This window comes from Macaca nemestrina, chromosome 9 (assembly GCF_043159975.1).
Source record: "Macaca nemestrina isolate mMacNem1 chromosome 9, mMacNem.hap1, whole genome shotgun sequence".
NCBI classification, from domain to species: Eukaryota; Metazoa; Chordata; class Mammalia; order Primates; family Cercopithecidae; genus Macaca; species Macaca nemestrina.
The window spans coordinates 91,428,969-91,453,693 of NC_092133.1; the positions used below are offsets into that span (position 1 = coordinate 91,428,969).

Here is a 24,725-nt window from a genome sequence, read left to right on the forward strand (position 1 = left end):
AAACTACGTACTAATAAATTATCACTAAGTATATGGTAGGGATAATCACTGTTTTCAAAAGCTCTTTGTACTGAAATAAGATACTACATGGATGTCATAATTTATAACAAATAACCGTAGCTACAAAAGTGATAATTTTAAGATAACATTTTTGTCTGATTTAGACCTGAATAATTCATACTAAATCAGAGGGAAATAAAGTTAGAAATATAAAATTTTTATCAGAGATTGATTTACCTGACTCAAATTACTTCTTACACTCTTCACTTCCATATCTTGTATTCTGAGAGCCTGTTCAAGTTCTTGTTTCACTTCTAACTCTTTCCTATGTTGCTCTTCAATTCTTCCTAATTCTTTCCTAATTTTTTCATTTAATATATTGGCGTTTCTTCTCTTCTCTTCTTCTTGGTTTAAAGTCAATCTGCCATTAAACATACTTATCTTAAAATTCATTTTGTTAGAAAATAGAATTCACTGTGAGATACATTTATTACTACATTGGTTTATTATTCCAATAAAATTCCTATATTCTTGAATTTTTTTTTCTTTCTAGTTCTCAGGTATTTATTACTCGAACCTCTTCCAAATGACATATATACTTGAAAAATAGTGAGGAAAGAACATCTTGTAGTTAGAAAGTTTCTCATACTATTAACGACTGTTTCTGTACTAGCAATGACTGTTATGGAAAAGAATACTGGAAGCTATCCAGCAAATTCATAAGTTGAAAATTACTTTTTAAAAATCTTACACAGTCAAAATTACTCCTCAATGAGGACAGATCATTTAGAGTTAACTGATTAAAGTGACTGATTAAAGTTAACTGGTTAGTTTTTATGAACAATTTACTGATTTATTAGACATAAATATTCATACTTATAAAATATGGCAAGTATCCCTAAAAATAATTTTAATATTAAAATCTCAGATTAGGTTAAATAGTCTAATATCTGTTATCCCATATATCTTTTGCTTCTTTTTTGAGTAATGCTTTAAATGTATCTTGTTGATTATTATATATTTTATCAACAAATTTTAAATCTCTTTTATCACAAGACAGAATATAATACTTAAAGAATAAAAATAATATGCATTTAACATAGAACTCTGAATTAATTTTATTTATGTAGGAGAGCAAGAGATGTTGAATAAACTAATAAATTATTCTGTATTTTCTCTACATTCCATGCACATTAAACATGTATAATTAAAAGAAATTGATTTTGGGGGAGAAAATAATGGCCATTTCACACTCTGTTTGTTGAGCTGTAAATGAATATAAATTTTCTTGAGAATAATTTAGAAGCAATGAACAAATAACTTCTTAAAAACTTCTTATAATTTAGCCAAATATTTTTATATTGAAGAATTTATTCCAAGTCAATAATTAGAAAGGTAGAAAAATATTTGCATGCAGTTATGCCTTGCAACACTTATAATACAGAAATTTAAAAATCAAAAAAATTAATTTGTTAAGTAAGTTAAGTAAGGATTTCCAAATAATGGCCTTCTATATAGCCATTAAAATTGTGATTTAAATAAATATGCATTTAATTATCAGCAGAAATATTCACATTTAAGAACTTGTATTATTTAAAAGAATTTGACACTCTACAAGACAGAGATTTTTTTCTCCAGTTAAACCTCAGAAGGTAAGTCAGCTATTACAAAAAGTATCCTACATAATTTTAGTATAAGTAGTTGAAATATTCATTTAAAACTAGGATGTCATACCTCACACTGCAGAGCTCTTGTTCCCATTTAACTGTTTGATTCTCTAACTGTGAGTTTATTTCTTTTGTTTCTGATAGTTCCTTTTTTAGTACACAAAACTTATTTTTCATTCGTTCAATTTTTGCTGTAAGTTTTTCACAGTGATCTTTTTTAAGTTCCCTTGCTCTTTTACAAGAAGGAACTGCATCCAAGCTTTTTGATAGGCTAGTTGAATCTGTCTCAAGGAGGAGATAGAAATAAAATATATTAGTACTTTTGGGATATAAAGGGCTGCATATGTTAACAATCACTTATACACTGAACTACTGAGGGAAACTCACCCCTGATAATTCACATGGGTTCTTTTCTATTTCCCTAAGTGTCAGTTGGTCTGAGAAATAAAGGGAAAGAGTACAAAGAGAGAAATTTTAAAGCTGGGTGTCTGGGGGAGGCATCACATGTCAGCAGGTTCCGTGATGCTCCCTGAGCCGTAAAACCAGCAAGTTCTTCTTAGCGATTTTCAAAAGGGAGTGTACAAATAGGGTGTGGGTCACAAAGATCACATGCTTCACAAGGTAATAAAATATCACAAAGCAAATGGAGGCAGAGTGAGATCACAGGACAGGCTGAAATTAAAATTGCTAATGAAGTTTCGGGTACACATTGTCATTGATAATATCTTATCAGGAGACAGCATTTGAGAGGAGACAATTGGTCTGACCAAAATTTATTAGGTGGGAATTCCCTTGTCCTAATAAGCCTGGGAGCGCTATGGGAGACCAGGACTTATTTCATCCCTTTGTCTATGACCATAAAAGACAGCCACCCACAAAGTGGCCATTTTAGAGGCCTCCCCTCAGGGACGCATTCTCTTTCTCAGGGTTGTTCCTTGCTGAGAAAAAGAATTCAGTGATAGGTCTCCTATTTGCTTTTGAAAGAAGAGAAATATGGCTCTCTTCTGTCCGGCTCTCCAGCAGTCAGAGTTTAAGGTTATCTTCCTTGTTCCCTGAACATTGCTGTTATCCTGTTCTTTTTTCAAGGTGCCCAGATTTCATATTGTTCAAACACACATGCTCTGCAAACAATTTGTGCAGTTAATGCAATCATCACAGGGTCCTGAGGCGACATACATCCTCCTCAGCTTATGAAGATGATGGGATTAAGAGATCAAAGTAAAGACAGGCATAGGAAATCACAAGGGTATTGATTGAGGAAGTGATAAGTGTCCATGAAATCTTCACAATTTATGTTCAGAGACTGCAGTAAAGACAGGCATAAGAAATTATAAAAGTATTAATTTGGGGAACTAATAAATGTCCATGAAATCTTCACAATTTATGTTCTTCTGCCTTGGCTTCAGCTGGTCCCTCTGTTTGGGGTCCCTGACTTCCTGCAACACCGAACAAATATATATTGATTGGCTACCATGTGGAAGGCATTATACTAAGCTCTGCAGATTAAACAGAAAAAAACAAAACCAAACAAAAAAAAACCTCTGCTCTTGTTTCGCTTAAAATATACTGAAAAGCAAAGCCCCAGAAAAGTGGCAATTATAAATTCAGATAGATACTTTAAGAAAACAGATTGCTAAGAATAAGATATATACTAGGCCCGTGGAAAATTCCCCTGAGGAATGTACGGTTACACTGTGGAAAGAAGATTGGAAAGGAAGCAGCTGAGCAAAGGGGGAAGAAAAGCATTTTATCCAGTGTATGGCATGTGCTGAAGCTCTAGAGTAGTCTGCCTCCAGCCAAGAGAGAACAACGGGTATTGATTTTTCTTCTTAGCTGAAATAACTAAAAATAAAACACACGAAATGCATTAAACATTTTTTTTAGACACTGAACATTAGGCAAAGAAGACGAAAATCCCTGAAAAACAGAAAAAAAAAAGGGAAACAAACCTTAAATGTTTCAGCTTCCTGCCTTGACAGGGATTCCAAGACATGACACAGGAAAAAAAAACTGAAGTGGAACCTACCAGACTCTCTTGGTTACAGTGATGAAGCTTAGAGTCTGGTAAAACCAAAGCAGAGAGACATTACAGAACAAAGCACTAAGGAGGAGAGAGATATAGAAGCAACAGCAAGAGACCCCTGGAAACCCCCTCCCAGTATTTAGCAAAATAATAAAGATTGCATGTGAGCCAGAAAACTACCTAAGACCAAGCTGTCATTCTCAGCAAACTCTCACAAGAACAGAAAACCAAACACCACATGTTCTCACTCATAGGTGGGACTGAACAATGAGATCACTTGGACTCAGGAAGGGGAACATCATATACTGGGGCCTATCATGGGGAGTGGGGATGGGGGATGGATTGCATTGGGAGTTATACCTGATGTAAACGATGAGTTGATGGGTGCTGACGAGTTGATGAGTGCAGCACGCCAACATGACACAAGTACACATATGTAACAAACCTGCACGTTATGCACATGTACCCTAAAACTTAAAGTATGATAATAAAAAAAAAAATTTAAAAATAAAATTAAAAAAAAGACCACGCTGGGTCGGAGCGGGGGACTTGTAAATTTAGAGAAAATCACACCTGGTGCTCACATAGTGGCAAGAAGAGTATCTATTTTTATAGATTTACCTGGAAGACTCAGACTTCACAGGAAAATGAATAGTCAGAAAGGCCTTTCCTCAGGTGTGGGGAGTTAGCTCATACTATAAAAAGCAAAAATGAAAAGGATCAAGTTGTTTATAAGTAACTCAACTCTATTTTACAATAAAAATCAATAAGATAAGTAGAGCAATAGAAGATACTTTCAAAAACTAAATTGCACTTGTATAGATACAAGTTACAATGCCAGAGATGAAAGCTACACTGAGTAGATATGAGCATAGATTGATTTGCCATCACGAAAGAAAAGATTCACAAATTTCAGACACTAGAGAACTACGAGCAAACTCCCAGCAGGTAATATATAAGTCCCCAAACAGATAGGAGGAGAAACAGAATAAAACATTTGAGGAAAAATTGGTTAAACATATTCTAAACTTAATGAAAGCTACAATCCCACAGATCCAGGCTGGAATCTGGCTGGAAGTGAAGAAATGAAAATATACAATTGTAATTTCTTATACCATCTATGATATGATATAATATTACTTGAAGGTGGGTTGTGATGAGGTAAATCCATACACTACAAATCCTAAAAAACCACTAAGACAGCAAAGCAAAGTTATACCTAATAACCAAATAAACTTATACCACAAAAAGATATGACTAAATCATAAAGAAATATAAAACTAGACCAATAACTATAAAAGTTATACCTATATATATATATATAAATATAAAACTAAATCATAAAAATTACTAAACTAGTCTGAAGGAAGCAGATAAAGAACAAAAGCAAAACAAAGAAGATCTGGGACTAATAGAAATCAAACAGCATGATGACAGACAACTTTTATCATATCAATAATTACATAATAAATTAAACTAGTCTAAAAACCACTGTTCAAAGGCAGATTGTTAGAATGGATATAAAAGTAAGATCTATCTGTATAATGCCTATAATAAATAAACTTTAAATATAAAGACAAAAATTGGTTAAAGATGAAACAAGATATACCACACTACCACTTGACAAAAGAAGGTTGAGGAAGAGTGGTTGTATTAATACCAAAGTACATTTCATAGCAAAACTATTACCAGCAATAAACAAACTCATTTTATAGTGACAAAGAGTTCACTTAATCAAGAAAACATAACAGTCCTAAATATTTCTGTACATAATAACATAAATGCTTCAAAATACATGATACAAAAATAGAACTGCAAAAGAAATGGACAAATGCCCAAGTATAGTCTAAAATTTCTAAACCCCTTACTCAAGTGGTAGAATAAGGAGGCAGAAAATCAGTAAGAATATGATAGACAACACCATTCTTTTGAAGTACTCAAAGACTATATTCTAGATCATATCTTAATAAAAGGATCAAGAAGGTTTTAAGTCATACAAAACACGTTACCTGACCCCAAAGCAATCAAATTAAAAATCAATAATAAAAATGTACCTGGAACAACTCAACCATTGCAAATTAAGTAACATACATCCAAATAACCCTGGGTCGGTTCAAAAAATAATAAAAAGGAAAATTAGAAAGTATTTTGAACTAACTTCAAATGAAAACGCAACACATTAGATATTGCAAAATGCATCTACAACAGCACTTAAATAAAAATTTTCGGTACGAATGTCTATATTAGAAGACTCTCAAATAAATAATTTTGACTTTTACCTTAAGAAACTAAAAAAAGAAGAAGAAGAAGAAAGTAAACTCAGTGGAAGCAGAGGACAGGAAATGATAAATATCTGTATTGGTTTGAATGTTTTTCTCCTTGCAATTTTCATATGCTAAAATCAAATCATAGAGATAGGAGTTTTTGGATGTAGTTAGGTCACGAGGGCCAACCCTTCATAAATGGATTTAAGCTCTGATAGAAATAACCCCAGCAAGCCTCTTTAGCCTTTCTGCCATGTGAGGACACAGGGGAAAAGAATGTATCGATGAATCATGAAGTGGTACCTCTTCAGGCATCAAATCTGATGAGACTTTGATCTTGAAGTGTGCAGCTTCCAAAATTGTGAGAATTCAATTTATGTTGCTGATAAGCTCCCAACTATAGATTTTTAAAATAATAGGCAAAGAGAACTAAAACATCAGAGATGGAACTAATAAAACACAAAAATGATAGAAAACTTGAACAATACCAAACACTTTGAGAGGATCAATAAAAGCAAAAGTCTACCTAGCCAAACTAGCTCTTGAAAAGAAAAAGCTACAAATTACCAACTTTGAAAATGAGTTAATGTGACATTATTTCAGATTCTACAGATACTTAAAAATACAAGGTAATAATATAAAATTTATGTGAATAAACATGACAACTTAGAAAAGATTGACAAATTCATTGAAATGTGAAAATTACCATCTGATATTTGACAAAACTGAAAAAAAGCAATGGGGAAAGAATTCCCTATTTAATAAATGGTGTTGAGAAAGCTGGTTGGTCATATGCAGAAAACTGAAACTCGACCCCTTCCTTACACCTTATACAAAAATTAACTCAAGACACATTAAAGACTAAAACATAAGATCTAAAACCATAAAAAGCCTAGAAGACAACCTAGGCAATACCATTCAGGACATAGGCATGGGCAAAGACTTCATGACTAAAACACTAAAAGCAATGGCAACAAAAGCCAACATTGACAAATGGGACTAAATTAACCTAAAGAGCTTCGGCACAGCAAAAGAAACTAGCATCAAAATGAACAAGCAACCTACAGAATGGGAGAAAATTTTTGCAATCTATCCATCTGACACAGGGCTAATATCCAGAATCTACAAGAACTTGAACAAATTTATGAGAAAAAAAGAAACAACCCCATCAAAAAGTGTGCAAAGGATATGAACAGATACTTCTCAAAAGAAGACATTCGTGCAGCCAAGAGACACATGAAAAAATGCTCATTATCACTGGTCATCATAAAAATGCAAATCAAAACCACAATGAGATGCCATCTCACGCCAGTTGAATGGTGATCATTAAAAAGTCAGGAAACAACAGATGCTGGAGAGGATATGGAGAAATAGGAACACTTTTACACTGTTGGTGGGAGTGAAAATTAGTTCAACCATTGTGGAAGACAGTGTGGCGATTTCTCAAGGATCTAGGACTAGAAATACCATTTGACCCAGCAATCCCATTACTGGTTATATATCCAAAGGATTATAAATCATTCTACTATAAAGACAAATGCACACGTATGTTTATTGGGGCACTATTCACAATAGCAAAGACTTGGAACCAACCCAAATGTCCATCAATGATAGACTGGATAAAGAAAATATGGCACATATAGACCACAAAACACTATGCAGCCATAAAACAGAATATGAATTCATGTCCTTTGCAGGGACATGTATGAAGCTAGAAACCATCATTCTCAGCAAACTAACACAAGAACAGAAAACCAAACACCACTTATTCTCACTCATAAGTGGAAGTTGAACAATGAGAACATATGGACACAGAGAGGGGAACATCACACACCAGGGCCTGTTGGGGGGTGAGGGGCTAGGGGAGGGGTAGCATTTGGAGAAATACCTAATGTAGATAATGGTTTGATGAGTACAGCAAACTACCATGGAATGTGTATACATATGTAACAAACCTGTACTTTCTGCACAGGTAACCTAGAACTTAAAGTGTAATATAAGAAAATCTTTTTAACTAGGAATGACAGGATACTGATTCTGGCAAAGGTTCAGAGGAAATATTTATGGAAAAGATCAAACTCTCTTTTGCCAAAATATAAATGATGTCAACAACAGGAAAATAAAATCTAGGCAGTAGTCAAAAAAATACAATATCTGAAGAAAAAATAGATAGCCTGCATTGCCTGAAATATATAAAAGATTAAGCTATAGTTAAAAATCTTCCTAGAGTGAAAAGTCCAGGCCAAGATTCCTACACTGGTGAGTTCTACCAAATATTTTAGAAAAAAAAAGAGATATAATTTTAAACAAACTCTACCCCTAAAATTAAAAATTATGATAGAGTTTGGATGTGTGTCCCCACCAAAACCTCCCATTGAAATGTAATCCCCAATGTTGGAAGTAAAGCTTCGTGAGAGGTGAATGCATCATGAGGAAAGATTTCTCACAATTTAGTACCATGCCTTTGGTGCTGTACTCATAATAGTGATTCTCATGAAAATTGGTCATTTAAATGTGCATGGCACCTCCCACCTCTCTCTCTTGCTCCTGCTCCAGCCATATGATGTGCAAGTTCTTCTTCAGGTTCCACCATAATTGTAAGCTTCCACAGGCCTCCCCAGAAGCAGAGCCCCATGTTATGCTTCCTGTACAACCTGTAGAACTGTGAGCCAATGAAACCTATTTCCTCATAAATTACCCAATCTCCTGTATTTATCTATAGCAATGCACAAATAGCTTAATACAGAGTACATTTCAATTCAGTGTATAATGCTAGCATTACTCTAAATCAAAACCAGATGATATTGTTACAAACAAGAGAACTGCCTTATGAACATGCATGCAAAAATTCAACCAATTTGTGAAGTAACAATGATAACCTTAGAAAGATGAGTGTATAAACTGTGCTATAGTCATACAATGGAATATTACTAAGGACTAAAAAGAGATGAACTATCAAGTACGAAAAGACTTAAATGCATATTTCCACAAATGACATTATCCAGAAACCAAAATTATGGATAGAGTAAAAAGATTAGTGGTTGCCAAAGGGTTGAGGGGCAAAGTTGTGTGTTGATACCCTGTGTTTTTTCAGCTTTCCGAACTTTTGGCTCATCTTTCTAATCTGAAAACAGAGCCACTTCTTCTATTTAAGTTTACTTTCACTTGCTTGAGACATGTTGTCACCCTGGAGGGTGTGACTTTAACATATACTGAGGAATGCAATTTGTTTCTGAGTGCTGCCAGGGGAGTCAGCCTCTGTATGATTCTTTTGGTTATATGTAAACTTAGTATGGTGGTTTTCCCAAATGCTAGTTCTCATGGCAGCATACTGGGCATGTGAGAAAGCCCTTGATTTGCTGCAGAAATGAGAAAGTGGAGGTCTCAAGAAGCCTATATCATTTTCCTATCCGCACTTGAGTCAGCAAATTTTGTAATGGGGTGTGCAGTGCAACCTCCCAGCCAACAAATGGTGACCGCAGGTTAGAATATACTGTGGCAGAAGCGCGTAAGAATATGCTTTGTCATTGTCTTACTGGTAAGAACTCTTTGTTCCCTCAGGTTATCGACAGGTCTGTGTAATGCCCAGTGCCCTGAATTCTGTACTCAGCTCCAGAAAGAAAGATGAAGCTGAACAAAAGTACACTGACAAGCTGGACTGGACTGACAAAACTAGCCTGAAGTTTGGATACCCTAATGAGGAGGACAAGCACCAGTCAAGACAAGGGTCTCAGGAAAAGCTCTTAATGAATTGCAAAGAGGCTCCCAGAGGAAAGAGAAAACGCAGCATCAGTTCTATGTCCTGAGTGGTCATGAATGGCTCTGCTTCCTTATCAAAACCCTGACGTAAGACTTATAAAAAGCTTGTATGATTTTTTTTCTTCAAAAAAGCAGTCTCCTGTATTCCTCTCCCCGCAAAAAACACACTATGTCTGATAGTTGCCATTTACCCAGGTAAGTTTAGTTAAATATCAACCCTCATTTTCTTTCAGGAATTAATATTTTACTGTTACTTTCTTTGATTGACTCAGCAAGCTTTATGACTAGTTCATTTTCCAGGATAAATTATTCATCAATAAGATTCTTCAAAGATACTTTTATATCAATGAAATTTATGTCTAGTCATTTAAAGTTTAAAGATTAATGAAACTATTGTGTCAATGAATGATACAGACATGGACTTTAAAACATTTTATTGAATATATTTTTTAAAAAAATTATAATGATATAGTCTCTTTCTAATGCGCCAATGTATTAAGAAAGTACTTGGGAAATTTTGGATAAATATATCAGAAATTTATATAAAAATAATAGTCATAAGTGACCTAATTTTTCACAAGTTTAAAAAAAGTCTAGGTTCAAACTATATCAAAAATGTGCAGTCCCAGGTGACAAAAAGTAAATTTGTAACTATTTTCTTTATAAACAAAAACATTGAGTTTAAAATTTTTATGTGAAAAAGAAAAAAAAGCAAAAAACACACAAGGAAAATTTTACAAACCATTTCATCATCTAGAGCTCATTTATCACATGGCATCTATGAATCTCACACATGGCTAACATATACTAGTTATAAATTATGAGAGCTTCTGAACTACAAGATACACTTCAGAATCACTTATATCATTAAATTATAAACATTCATCATACTCTTTAATTTATCTTATAATTGAGAAGGTACACAGTTACAATAAGAGTTTAGCTGAATGTAAAACTGATGTCTCATTAACGAAAGTGTAATGAATTCATGAGCATGGATGTATATTAGGGAATAATAGTAAATAAAAATATTCATTTTTTTCCATACACATGTGGTGTAATTTTATGCCTACATTTTTGCAACCCGTCATTTATCCATCTGAATGTTTTTTCATCCCTTCATATAAGACGGCATATAAAACTCATAAAGAAAATAATGTATAAAAAACTTTCAGTATTGAAATATTTATTCAAAAACTTGATTGCTAAATATTAATTAGTTATAACCATTTTCATTTTGAAATCAGAATAATATTTATTTAAAAATCAGTTTTAGTATTCAAGTAATAAATTTAGTTTTTGTTTCTAAAATTAGACTGATTTACCATGTTAGTCTCTAACAAATTTTTATTTTTTTATTTTTATTTTTTTTGAGATGGAGTCTCACTCTGTCACCCAGAGTGGAATGCAGTGGAGTGACCTCGGTTCACTGCAACCTCCGCCCCCTGGGTTCAAGCGATTCTCCTGCCTTAGCCTCTTGAGTAGCTGGGATTACAGGCGTGTGCTACCACACCCAGCTAATTTTTTTTTTTTTTTTGTATTTTTAGTAGAGACGGGGTTTCACCATGTTGGCCAGGCTGGTCTCGAACTGCTGACCCCAAGTGATCGGCCCACCTCAGCTTCCCAAAGTGCTGGGATTACAGGCATGAGCCACCGGGCCCAGTCATCTAACAGATTATTATGGAGCAGCAATTTTACTAAAAAAGTCAATGGATTCATATTCAAATTTATCTCACTTAAATAAATAATATCAACAAAACATGTCTCTATGAATCCTGAAAGTAATAGAAAAGAGTAATGAGTCACTGTGGTAGACGCCAAATCTAGTAATCCCTGCTTCTTCCAATACTGTCCAGAGCACACATAATCTAACCTTCTGGAGTGCAGACATTCCAAATGCATCTGAAATGAGTTCACTCAAGTTTCCTTCTCAGAAACTTCAAAATTACCTACTTAGCTTCTCCTCCCCTCCCCCTTCATGCCTCACAATTGCTATTCTTTAGCAAAAATAATCTCCAGATCTGTAGTTTTGATTCTTTCCCTTCAACACTTTTAAAAATAAATTTTCCTACCACTTTCTTTCTCTTGTTCGGAAGTAATATTGGGCATCTATAAATTCTGTTGTTGTTTTTTAACCTCTTTCTTCGCTTCTGACTAAAAACATACTGAGAAACAAAATCAAAATAATGCTTGCCCTTGACTCTGTTATGTCTTGACATTCTATCCAATTGCTCTTCTTCCAAATTACTTCAATGAAAACTCTATACCTTTGCTACTCAGTGCATGGTCCAAGAACCACCAGCATCAGCATCACCTGAGAATTTATTAAAATTGCACAACCTCAAGTCTATTGAATCAGAATGTGCATTGTTAACAAGATCTGTAGCTCATTTATTAAAGTATGAAAACTTCTGGACCATACTGAAAAAATATATACATGTGTGGCTGCCCATATATGCTTATATTCACCAATAATAGATGAAACATAGCTTCGCACAGTCAGGTAATTCCATCCCTAATGTCTTCCACAAGCGAGTAAGTAAAGATGGAAATTTTTTTTTTTTTATTATTATACTTTAAGTTCTAGGGTACATGTGCACAACATGCAGATGTGTTACATACGTATACATGTGCCATGTTGGTGTGGTGCACCCATTAACTCATCATTTACATTATGTATTTTTATTAATGCTATCCCTCTCCGCTCCCTCCACCCCATGACAGGCCCTGTAGTGTGATGTTCCCCACCCTGTATCCAAGTGTTCTCATATTTCAATTCCCACTTATGGGTGAGAATATGCAGTGTTTGGTTTTCTGTCCTTGTGATAGTTTGCTCATAATGATGGTTTCCAGCTTCATCCATGTCCCTACAAAGGACATGAACTCATCCTTTTTATATGGTTGCATAGTATTCTATGATGTATATGTGCCACATTTTCTTAATTCAGTCTATCATTGATGGACATTTGGGTTGGTTCCAAGTCTTTGCTATTGTGAATAGTGCCCCAATAAACATACATGTGCATGTGTCTTTATAGTAGTAAGATTTATAATCCTTTGGATATATAACCAGTAATGGGATTGCTGGGTCAAATGGTATTTCTAGTCCTAGATCCTTGAGAAATCACCACACTGTTTTCCACAATGGTTGAACTAATTGACACTCCCACCAACAGTGTAAAAGTGTTCCTGTTTCTCCATATCCTCTCCAGCACCTGTTGTTTCCTGACTTTTTAATGATTACCATTCTAACTGGTGTGAGAAGGTATCTCACTGTGATTTTGATTTGCATTTCTCTGATGGCCAGTGATGATGAGCATTTTTCATGTGTCTGTTGGCTGCATAAATGTCTTCTTTTGAGAACTGTCTGTTCACATCTTTTGTCCACTTTTTGATGGGGTTGTTTGATTTTTTCTTGTAAACTTATTAAAGTTATTTGTAGATTCCAGATAGTAGCCCTTTGTCAGATGGGTAGATTGCAAAAATTTTCTCCCATTCTGTATGTTTCCTGTTCACTCTGATGGAAGCTTCTTTTGCTGTGCAGAAGCTCTTTAATTAGATCACATTTGTCCATTTTGGCTTTTGTTGCCATTGCTTTTGGTGTTTTAGTCATGAAGTCTTTGCCCATGCCTCTGTCCTGAATGGTATTGCCTAGGTTTTCTTCTGGGGTTTTTATAGTTTTAGGTCTAACATTTAAGTCTTTAATCCATCTGAAAATAATTTTTGTATAAGGTGTAAGGAAGGGATGCCGTTTCAGCTTTCTACATATAGCTAGCCAGTTTTCCCAGAACAATTTATTAAACAGGGAATCCTTCCCCATTTCTTGTTTTTGTCTGGTTCATCAAAAATCAGATGGTTGTAGATTTGTGGTGTTATTTCTGAGAGCTCTGTTCCTTTCCCTTGGTCTATATCTCTGTTTTGGTACCAAGACCATGCTGTTTTGGTTACTATAGCCTTGTAGTATAGTTTGAAGTCAGGTAGCGTGATGCCTCCAGCTTTGTTCTTTTGGCTTAGGATTGTCTTGGCAATGAGGGCTCTTTTTTGGTTCCATATGAACTTTAAAGTACTTTTTTCCAATTCTGTGAAGAAAGTCATTGGTAGCTTGATGGGGATGGCATAGAACCTAAAATTTTCCTTGGGCAGTATGGTCATTTTCATGATATTGATTCTTCCTATCCATGAGCATGGAATGTTGTTCCATTTGTTTGTGTCCCCTTTTTTCTGTTGAGCAGTGGTTTGTAGTTCTCCTTGAAGAGGTCCTTCACATCCCTTGTAAGTTGGATTCCTAGGCATTTTATTCTCTTTGAAGCAATTGTGAATGGGAGTTCACTCATGATTTGGCTCTCTGTTTGTCTGTTATCGGTGTATAGGAATTCTTGTGATTTTTGCACATTAATTGTATGTCCTGAGACTTTGCTGAAGTTGCTTATATCAGCTTAAGGAGATTTGGGGCTGAGATGATAGAGTTTTCTAAATACACAATCATGTCATCTGCAAACAGGGACAATCTGACTTCCTCTTTTTCTAATTGAATACCCTTAGTTTCTTTCTCCCGTCTGATTGCCCTGGCCAGAACTTCTAACACTATGTTGAATAGGAGTGGTGAGAGAGGGCATCCCTGTCTTGTGCCAGTTTTCAAAGGGAAAGCTTCAAGTTTTTGCCCATTCAATATGATATTGGCTATGAGTTTGTCATAAATAGCTCTTACTATTTTGAGATACGTCCCATCAGTACTTAGTTTATTTATTGAGAGATTTTAGCATGAAGTGCTGTTGAATTTTGTCAAAGGCCTTTTCTGCATCTATTGATATAATCATGTGGTTTTTGTCTTTGGTTCTGTTTATGTGATGCATTATGTTTATGCATTATGTTTATTGAAACAGCCTTGCATCTCAGGGATGAAGCCAACTTGATCATGGTGGATAAGCTTTTTGATATGCTGCTGGATTCAGTTTGCCAGTATTTTATTGAGGATTTTTGCATTGATGTTCATCAGGGATATTGGTCTAAAATTCTCTTTTTTGTTGTCTCTCTGCCAGACTTTGGTATCAGCATGATACTGGCTTCATAAAATGAGTAAGGGAGGATTCTCTCTTTTTCTATGATTGGAAGAGTTTCAGAAGGAATGGTTCCAGCTCTTCTTTGTACCTCTGGTAGAATTCGGCTGTGAATCCATCTGGTCCTGGACTTTTTTTTGGTTGGTAGGCTATTAATTATTGCCTCAATTTCAGAGCCTATTATTGGTCTATTCAGGGATTTAACTTCTTCCTGGTTTAGTCTAGGGAGGGTGTGTGTGTCCAGGAATTTATCCATTTCTTCTAGATTTTCTAGTTTATTTGTGTAGAGGTGTTTATAGTGTTGTGTGATAGTAGTTTGTATTTCTGTGGGATCGGTGGTGATATCTCCTTTATCATTTTTTATTGTGTCTATTTGATTCTTCTCTCTTTTCTTCTTTATTAGTCTTGCTAGCCATCTATTTTGTTGATCTTTTCAAAAAACTAGCTCCTGGATTCATTGATTTTTGAAGGGTTTTTTTGTATCTCTATCTCCTTCAGTTCTACTCTGTTCTTAGTTATTTCTTACCTTCTGCTACCTTTTGAATTTGTTTGCTCTTGCTTCTCTAGTTCATTAAATTGTGATGTTAGGGTGTCAATTTTAGGTCTTTCCTGCTTTCTCTTATGGGCATTTAGTGCTATAAATTTCCCTCTACACATTGCTTAAATGTGGCCCAGAGATTCTGATATGTTGTGTCTTTGTTCTCATTGGTTTCAAACAACATCTTTATTTCTGCCTACATTTTGTTATGTACCCAGTAGTCACTCAGGGGCAGGTTGTTCAGTTTCCACGTAGTTGTGTGATTTTGAGTGAGTTTCTTAATCCTGAGTTCTAATTTGATTGCACTGTGATCTGAGAGACAGTTTGTTGTGATTTCTGTTCTTGTATATTTGCTGAGGAGTGCTTTACTTCCAACTATATGGTCAATTTTGGAATAAGTGTGATGTGGTACTGAGAAGAATGTATATTCTGCTGATTTGGGGTAGAGAGTTCTGCAGATGTCTATTGGGTCTGCTTGGTGCAGAGCCGAGTTCAAGTCCTGGATATCCTTTTTAACCTTCTGTCTCGTTGATCTGTCTAATATTGACACCGGGGTGTTAAAGTCTCCCATCATTATTTTGTGGGAGTCTAAGTCTCTTTGTAGGTCTCTATTGACTTGCCTTATGAATCTGGGTGCTCCTGTATTGGGTGCATATATATTTAGGATAGTTAGGTCTTCTTGTTGAATTGATCCCTTTACCATTATGTAATGGCCTTCTTTGTCTCTTTTGATCTTTGTTGGTTTAAAGTCTCTTGTGTCAGAGACTAGGATTGCAATCCCTGCTTTCTTTTTGTTTTCCATTTGCTTGGTAGATCTTTCTGCATCCCTTTATTTTGAGCCTATGTGTATCTCTGCACATGAGATGTGTCTCCTGAATACATCACACTGATGGGTCTTGACTCTTTATCAATTTGCCAGTCTGTGTCTTTTAGTTGGAGCATTTAAGGTTAATATTGTTATGTGTGAATTTGATCCTGTCATTATGATGTTAGCTGGTTATTTTGCTTGTTAGTTGATGCAGTTTCTTCCTAGCATCGAGGGTCTTTGTAATTTGGCATGTTTTTGCAGTGGCTGGTACCTGTTTTTCATTTCCATGTTTAGTGTGTCCTTCAGGAGCTCTTGTAAGGCAGGACTGGTGGTGACAAAACCTCTCAGCATTTGTTTGTTTGTAAAGGATTTTATTTCTCCTTCACTTATGAAGCTTAGTTTAGCTGGATATGAAATTTCGGGTTGAAAATTCTTTTCTTTAAGAATGTTGAATATTGGCCCCCACTCTCTTCTGGCTTGTAGAGTTTCTTCTGAGAGCTCTGCTGTTAGTCTAATGGGCTTCCCTTTGTGGGTAACCCGACCTTTCTCTCTAGCTACCTTTAACATTTTTTCCTTCTTTGCAATCTTGGTGGATCTGACAATTATGTGTCTTGGGGTTGCTCTTCTCGAGGAGTATCTTTGTGGTGTTCTCTGTATTTCCTGAATTTGAATGTTGGCCTGTCTTTCTAGGTTGGGGAAGTTCTCCTCGATAATATCCTGCAGAGTGTTTTCCAACTTGGTTCCATTCTCCCTGTCAATTTCAGATACACCAATCAAACGTTGATTTGGTCTTTTCACATAGTCCCATATTTCTTGAGGCTTTGTTTCTTTTTACTCTTTTTTCTTTAAACTTCTCTTCTCACTTCATTTCATTCATTTGATCTTCAATCACGGATACCCTTTCTTCCACTTGATCGAATCAGCTACTGAAGCTTGTGCATGTATCACGTACTTCTTGTGCCATGGTTTTTAGCTTGGGTGGAACATTTTTGCTGTAATTCTTTTACTAGTTTTTGTACTGAAAGCTTACTATATATTCTTCCCACCTTTCTAACCATACTCTTCCTCTATCTAAAGAGTTATTTTATCTTATGAACCTCCATTGTATACACCTGCTTCTTTTTCCCTCATTTCCTCCCTGTACTTTCTGTCTTCCTCATTCTTTATTCCCTCTTTTACATCTTTCCTCTTATTTCCTGAGATATCTCAGGTTTTAGAATATCTGGAATGTAAAGTAATAATTCAGTTCCTTTTTCGGCACTCACTATATACTCTGTTGCTGACACCTGACAAGATATGTAACTTATTACCATTTTAATTCGCTTTTTTTATACTACGCATTTAGTGCGTAATGTTCTGAGGCTATTACAGTATAACAGTCCTCAAATTTTTAGATAAACATACTGTCAAATGACTTCTAAATAAAAAGTGATTCTTACCCTTTAGTTTTCCATTTATATTCTTGACTTCTTCTTGATATGTAGCCTCAGGTAAACACGTGTAATTCTGTGCAGCACTTTCCGAAACACTCTGTTTGAAGTTCTATCAATAATGAATTGCAATTTTAAAATAATAACAATAATAATGAGTGACATCAAGATTTCCTAACATATTTCAAAACATACTCAGTTTCCTACTTTAAAGGCAATTTGGTTTAAGAATAGAAACCTATTGAAAACCAAAACATTTATATAAAGGACTTCACATATGCTCTCCAAATCAAGCTTATTTTCATTTTCATTTAGCTATTGAAACAGTTACTAAGCATGAAAACCCAAAAATAAAAACATATCCACAGAAAAAGTATTTACTCGTGTGCATATTTCAACAAGAAATTACATTCAAAATATCTAACTCTACTTTGTAGTCCTCAAGAAAAAAGAGAGGGCATTTAAAACAAAAGACAATCACCTGCTTCTTGCTATATAACATTGACAACATTAAACATTTAAAATATTCATAATTATAAATTTTTAGGGTTAAAATAAGACACTTTAAGGAAAGAAAACCTTCAGAGTATGAGATAGAATATTGTAAAAGCTTCTTTATTTAGGTAGACAAGAATTTGAAATAATCAAAAATTTTTGAGAAAATTTTTGATAACAGAAGAAATGCATGAATAAATTTAAAAGAAGAAAAACATTCTATTAAGTTTAAATGAAAAGAAACCAATATCATATAAAATATGCAACTCAATCTCAATTAAAACATAATTTCAGAAAACTATAGCAAGTCCTTCATAAAAATATAAGAACATTTATTCATAAAGCATTTATTATGTGCCAGGAACACATTTGCAAACTTTTTTACACCTTACAATAATGAAAATGATGATGATAATGTTTACCCCACTTTCCGCTTCCTAGTCTTTCCAGAATGGTAAGAGAAAAATTGTAAAGAAATGTGATCTGCTTTTTTTCTGCTCCAAATGTCTTTCACCTAGACATTCTTTTTGTTTGTTTGTTTGTTTGTTTGTTTGTTTTTTGGAGATTTCTCCTTTTTTTTTTTTTCTTTTTTTTTATTATACTTTAAGTTCTAGGGTACATGTGCACAATGTGCAGGTTTGTTACATATGTATACTTGTGCCATGTTGGTGTGCTGTACCCATCAACTCGTCAGCACCCATCAACTCGTCATTTACATCAGGTACAACTCCCAATGCCATCCCTCCCCCCATTCCCTACCCCCTACCCATAATAGGCCCCAGTGTGTGATGTTCCCCTTCCAGAGTCCAAGTAATCTGATTGTTCAATTCCCACCTATGAGTGAGAACATGAGGTGTTTGGTTTTCTGTTCTTGCAATTGTTTGCTGAGAATGATGGTTTCCAGCTGCATCCATGTCCCTACAAAGGACATGAACTCATCCTTTTATATGGCTGCATAGTATTCCATGGTGTATATGTGCCACATTTTCTTAATCCAGTCTGTCACTGATGGACATTTGGGTTGATTCCAAGTCTTTGCTATTGTGAATAGTGCCGCAATAAACATACGTGTTCATGTGTCTTTATAGCAGCATGATTTATAATCCTTTGGGTATATACATGTCATCCTACCTCTCATGCTTGTTATGGGAACTTGACTGACAGTCTCAAAGAAATCTCTGACTACAGAATTTGACTGCCACCCCCATTCCCATTCTAAGTGTAAACTTCTTCAATTTTATCTAACCTAACACTATCTGTCTTTATATAGAGATCACTTATATTTACTTATAAGTGTTGTTAACTTGCTTTTCTATTCCTACCACTTTGACATAAGTCCTCATCCTGTGTATTCAGGTCTCACTGCTTAGCACACTTATGCTATTCAGGAAGCACATTATTAATAGTCAAAGCATTTAAAATCTCATCAGAGAGGTCTAATTTGCTAAATTCTTAGCAAGTTTAGAAAATAGTATTAGTAGCCTGCTGATACTTAACATACCCATACACTAAACTAGAAATCCACATGTCTGTTGTATTCCCCCATTATTTTTCTGACAATACTGCCTTCATGTTTAGAAAAAGTACCCTTGATATTTATTAAGCCACTGAATACCACTGTCATCATTATCTTACATTTGTATACACATTTTTCAGTTTGCAAAATATTTTCACTTTTATTACAACATTGCTCAATTAAACATATCTAAGAGGTAGATATTAGCACTAATTCAATGAACAAGGCCACTGACATTTGAATACATTAAATAATTTTCTCCAAGGTTACATAACTAGTAAGTAACAGAACCAGAATACTGACTGGTTTTTTGACTTCTACTCATGATTGTTACTGCTATAAAGCAGCTACTTCTAACAACTAGTGGGGCCCTTTCCACCTCTTTGCACAGCTGTGATCTCAGAATACAGATATTTATGTGGTTGAAAGCATGGCTGCCACAAAATAACTCAAATAGTTCTATTTGTGAAAATAATGTTCACTCTTTAAAACACTACTCAACCAAATTGTTTTTACTGTAGTTTCTCAGGTTTCCTATTTTTCTTGCTTTTCCTTTGCCCAAAATATTCCTTAAGATCTGCACCGTGCAATCCAAATATAGCAATACTTTCAAGCACCAGGCATTATCCTTTCAAGTTCCAAGATACACAAAACTATTTTACCTTTTTCCTCTGAATCCAGATATACCAGAGAATCATAAATTTGCTCACAGGTGGACCCCTGAACTGAAATTCTTCAGTTTTTAGACAACTGTAGATTCAGAACCCAAATAAATTCCTAGAATTCTAAGATGTATTTTCACACTATACTACACTACCTTCTTAAACTTAATCCTGAAAATACGTGAAATTGCACTATGAAGCAGTAATCTACTTAGCAAATAATAACTGCTTAGCATTTTCTGAAAAAATATCAGAAATTACTGAAGGGCAATATGCAGAGGTAAAACAATAAAGTCAAAGTCTCTACTTTCAAGTTTCAACATCACTCAATATTTATATTTAAATAATAATAAAAACAAAATTACACAATACCTTAGAACTCCAACGTGATTCTGCATATGTTTCTTTTCCTGATTTTAATGTCAACATATTATCTATCAAATATTAATCACAGATATATTAATGAGAATATTTACTATGATATATTTTAAAAGAGTATACAAATCTATTTTTTTCATGAATCTGTGGTGTTTCTTATTCAACCTGTACATACTTTTTTCAGATTATTCCCACAACTTTTATGGTCAACCTAACAGAATTGCAAACTAAAATATTGTATTCATTAGAATAGAAAAAAATAGAAATTTGGCTAACTTGTATAAATTATTTCTTCAAAAAGGCACTAATGTGTTCTTCTTCCCAGAAACACAGTATGTCCTATGCTTGAAATTTAATGAGATAACTTTAATTATATGTTATCTTTTTTTCTATTTTTTAGCATTACTTAGTTTGATTGACTCAGCAATCTGTTATTCAAATGAAATTATCAATAAATAAGACTCTTGAGAAATATAAATTTTTTTATGTTAACAAACTTTATGTCTAACAATTTTAAGTTTCAACATGTATGACAGTATATTTTGTGTATGTGTAATAAATAAATAAGCTTAAAAAGCTTTTATTGCGTATACATTAAATTTTAAAACTCCTTTAGTTATTTTGAGACAGTCTTTCCTTAATTCAATATCTTCAGAATCAACTTGTGATGCCTTAGAGAATATTAGAAATCTATATAAAAATAATTGCTTTAAGTAACCTAATTTTTCCCTAAAAAAGAATTAAATCAATGTCTACACATTAGTAAACTACTGTTTCCACATTTAATAGAATTAAATCACGATCTACACAAGATCCAAGGAGTACTGAGAGTCATGAGACAGAATACACACACACACACACATATATATCCAGTTTTCCTTATAAACAAAATTTTCAAATTTGAACTATTTAAGACAGGTTGAAGAAAAAAGCAAACATGCCTAACAAAAACTTTAAGGATGATTTCATCATTACGGGTCAACTGATTATTTGACATTCATGAACTAAAAGTCTGATTTTTAAAACTGGTCTTAAATTCTGATCAGAATATCCCTGGAGTTCAAGTTTCCTCCAGGGAATCCAAGAGGTCAAATCATACTTTTGCTGTTGACCATGATCATTTGCGTTTATTTAGAAGTGTATACTGGAATGTTTCAGAGACAAACTGTGTTGTAACACCATAGCTCTAATAATTTTTAACTCATAGTTCTAATTGCCATCAGAATATATATGATTATGCATGCTTATATCTTAAATACTATACTTTTAATTTTTAATATATTAAAAATAAAATATAAAGCCAACTTAAAAGGCTTATCAAAATCTGAATTTGTTTTTATTTTTATGTATTTTATCAGCATAAAACCGTTTAATTAATTGTGGTACAGTCATATAATAGAATATGAAAATCACGGAGCCATAAGACAGAAAACAAACAAAAAACAGAAATAATGTTCCGTTTTCTTTGTAAACAAATTTTTCAAATATTAACTATTTAACATAGTTCAAAGAGAAAAGCAAACACGCACAACTGAAGCTTTAAATATCATTTTAATATTAAGGGTACATTTATAATTTGACATGCATGAACTACATATTTGGTTTTCAAATGTGCTTTTAAGTTGTGAGATGAGCATCCCTAAAGTTCAAATTTCACGTAGAGAATCCAAAACTCAAATCATACTTTTGTTATCGACTATTTTCAATCTCATTTTTAGAAGTGTATACTGCACTGTTTCGGGGAAATAATGTGTTACAACAGCATAGCTGTAATGGTTCATAGGTCACACTTTTCATTTTTATTAAAATAGATGATTGTGCATGGTTATACTTGAAATTCTTTAATTTTAATTTCTAATATATCAAAAATCAGTAGATAAAACCAACTTAAATAAGACTGAAATTTGCATTTGCTTTTATTTTTTGCGTAAACAAACTTTAGTTCTGGTGCAGTTATATAATGGAATTTATATAAAGAATGCAATAAAAATAAAACCAGAGCTAGTTCTGTCTATTATGGATGGATCTTACAATATAATGGTGATAAAATAAAGAATGTTACAGAAAATTACACACAATGTACAATTATTTACATATTAGAAGTTAAAAACAAATTCTACGTATTATCTATGACTGTGTACATATGTTGTATAATGTTTAAGCATGTATAGGAATAATTTTTTAAAAACTAGTTTAGACAATTGTTTACCTCTAAACAATGAAAAGACACTAAAGCCAAATGCTTCAGAATCACAGTTTTACAAATATAATTAGAAAGAAATGATTACTTCTCCCATGTTTAAAAACTAGGGGTACCACACACAAACACACATACACATGCACACAGGCACAAACATGCACACCACACACACACACATACACATGCACAGAGTAAGCTAAATCAGAATAACTGATTTCCTTAGGATGCTTCAAATGACTACATCCACATGAGGTAACCAATGTTAAAACACAATTGGCATGTCAAAAAGTGAAGCTTTCTCTGCAGTAAAGGGTAGAATTTGAATCAAGTTTTGAACAGGAAAAATATTAGAGTTTAAAAATTCATCTTCTTGAATCTTTAAGTCATACAGACATTCCCAATACAAAACATTACAGTATCAGAACATAAAAATAGAAACACCTGAAATTAAAGCTAATTTTTAAAAAAACTAATTAAAATTCATGTTCTTGTAAATAATCAGTTTTTCAAACGTGGATACCACTATGGACATTATTAACTCAAATATTTCCATAATATTTGAAAAATAAACATTGGGGAGATGAGACTATTAATATGTCAACTATTGAAATATTCATTTTAATATAGTTGAACTGTAAAATTACCTGCTCTCAATGTTTGTTTATTCCTCCTTTCTAAAGCTTTATTTGGAACAGAGTTTTGCATTTCAACAGCAGGCTAAATGGGTTTAGAAGAAAAATGATTAATAACGAATGTATACTTCACAAAATACATAGTTAATAAATAATTCAAGATAAAATTATAAAACTCAATACCTCAAAGTCAGAAGGCTTTTCAGTAGACTCTAAAGCAAAAGAGATTTGTTATCAGTCATAGGTAAATATAACAAAACCAACCACAAATGAACCCAGTGATAGTATCTAACTGAGTCCTCTTGCTCAGCTTTGAGAATGATTCCTTTAGGTTTAGGAGATTTTCTTTTGTTTGTTTCTTTAGGACACTCACATGACAGAAATACACTGAAGAAACTAGGAATCTACGGTTCATCAAACATGCACTTAAGATTTCAAAAGTGAGAATGTGTTTTGCATGCAAAATGTGTTGATATTAATATGTATATGCTGAGTGATGAAAGCATAAATGATCTTTGATCAGAGGAGCAAATCATGACCCTGAAAAAATAAATGTCAAAGCTGAACATAGAATCCTACACCATATGTTTAATGAAATACATTAGAATAATTTATATCATTACATTCATCATGTTCTTTAATTTGTCCTACAATTGAGACGGTACACCGTTATGATGAGAGTTCAGCTGAATGCAGAACTGACATCTCATCACTGAACGTGTTACAAATTGATCAGCTTGGATATTTACTTAGGGGATAATACTAAATAAAATATTCATTGTTTTCCATATCCATGTGGTGTAATCATATGCCTACATTTCTGTATCCTCTAGTTTATCCTCAGAAATTTTCTTGATTCACTCATGTAAAAAATATATACAAAATTCATTTAAAAGTTTGTTTAATGAGCTTTCAATATTGGCATGTTTATTTGAAAATTTATGGCAACATACTTACTACATACAAATAATATTTTATATTTTTAAATCAGGAAAATACTTATTTAAAAAAAAATTTTAGAATTCAGGTAGTAAATTCAGTATTTTTTTGTTTCTAAAAATTAGTCTGCTTTATTAAGTGTCTAATGGATTTTTATAGAACAACAATGTTACCAAAACAATTTGCTTCATTAAAAATAAAGCCAATGCTCTTAGATTCAAATATTTCTCATTTGAATAGCTAATATCAACAAAATATATACATTTTATGCTGATAGTAAAAGAGAAAACTAAAAAGTCACCATAGTTTACTCCAATTCTAGTAATCCTCCACTTCCGGTAGTCTCTGGAGTACCCA

The 24,725-nt window shown here is 33.6% G+C and overlaps 1 protein-coding gene across 1 annotated transcript in view; it reads right to left on the reverse strand.

Annotated features, from left to right (window-relative positions):
• Positions 1-24,725, reverse strand: part of LOC105463240 (ankyrin repeat domain-containing protein 30B-like) — a 256,388-nt gene that overhangs the window by 132,494 nt on the left and 99,169 nt on the right. Inside the window, exons 41-46 of the mRNA XM_071068724.1 lie at positions 23,613-23,641; positions 23,442-23,514; positions 20,592-20,653; positions 17,556-17,658; positions 1,735-1,948; positions 238-421 (exon numbers count right to left, since the gene is read on the reverse strand). Of these exons, the coding sequence (XP_070924825.1) occupies positions 238-421; positions 1,735-1,948; positions 17,556-17,658; positions 20,592-20,653; positions 23,442-23,514; positions 23,613-23,641 (665 nt within the window). The remainder of the gene's footprint in view (positions 1-237; positions 422-1,734; positions 1,949-17,555; positions 17,659-20,591; positions 20,654-23,441; positions 23,515-23,612; positions 23,642-24,725) is intronic.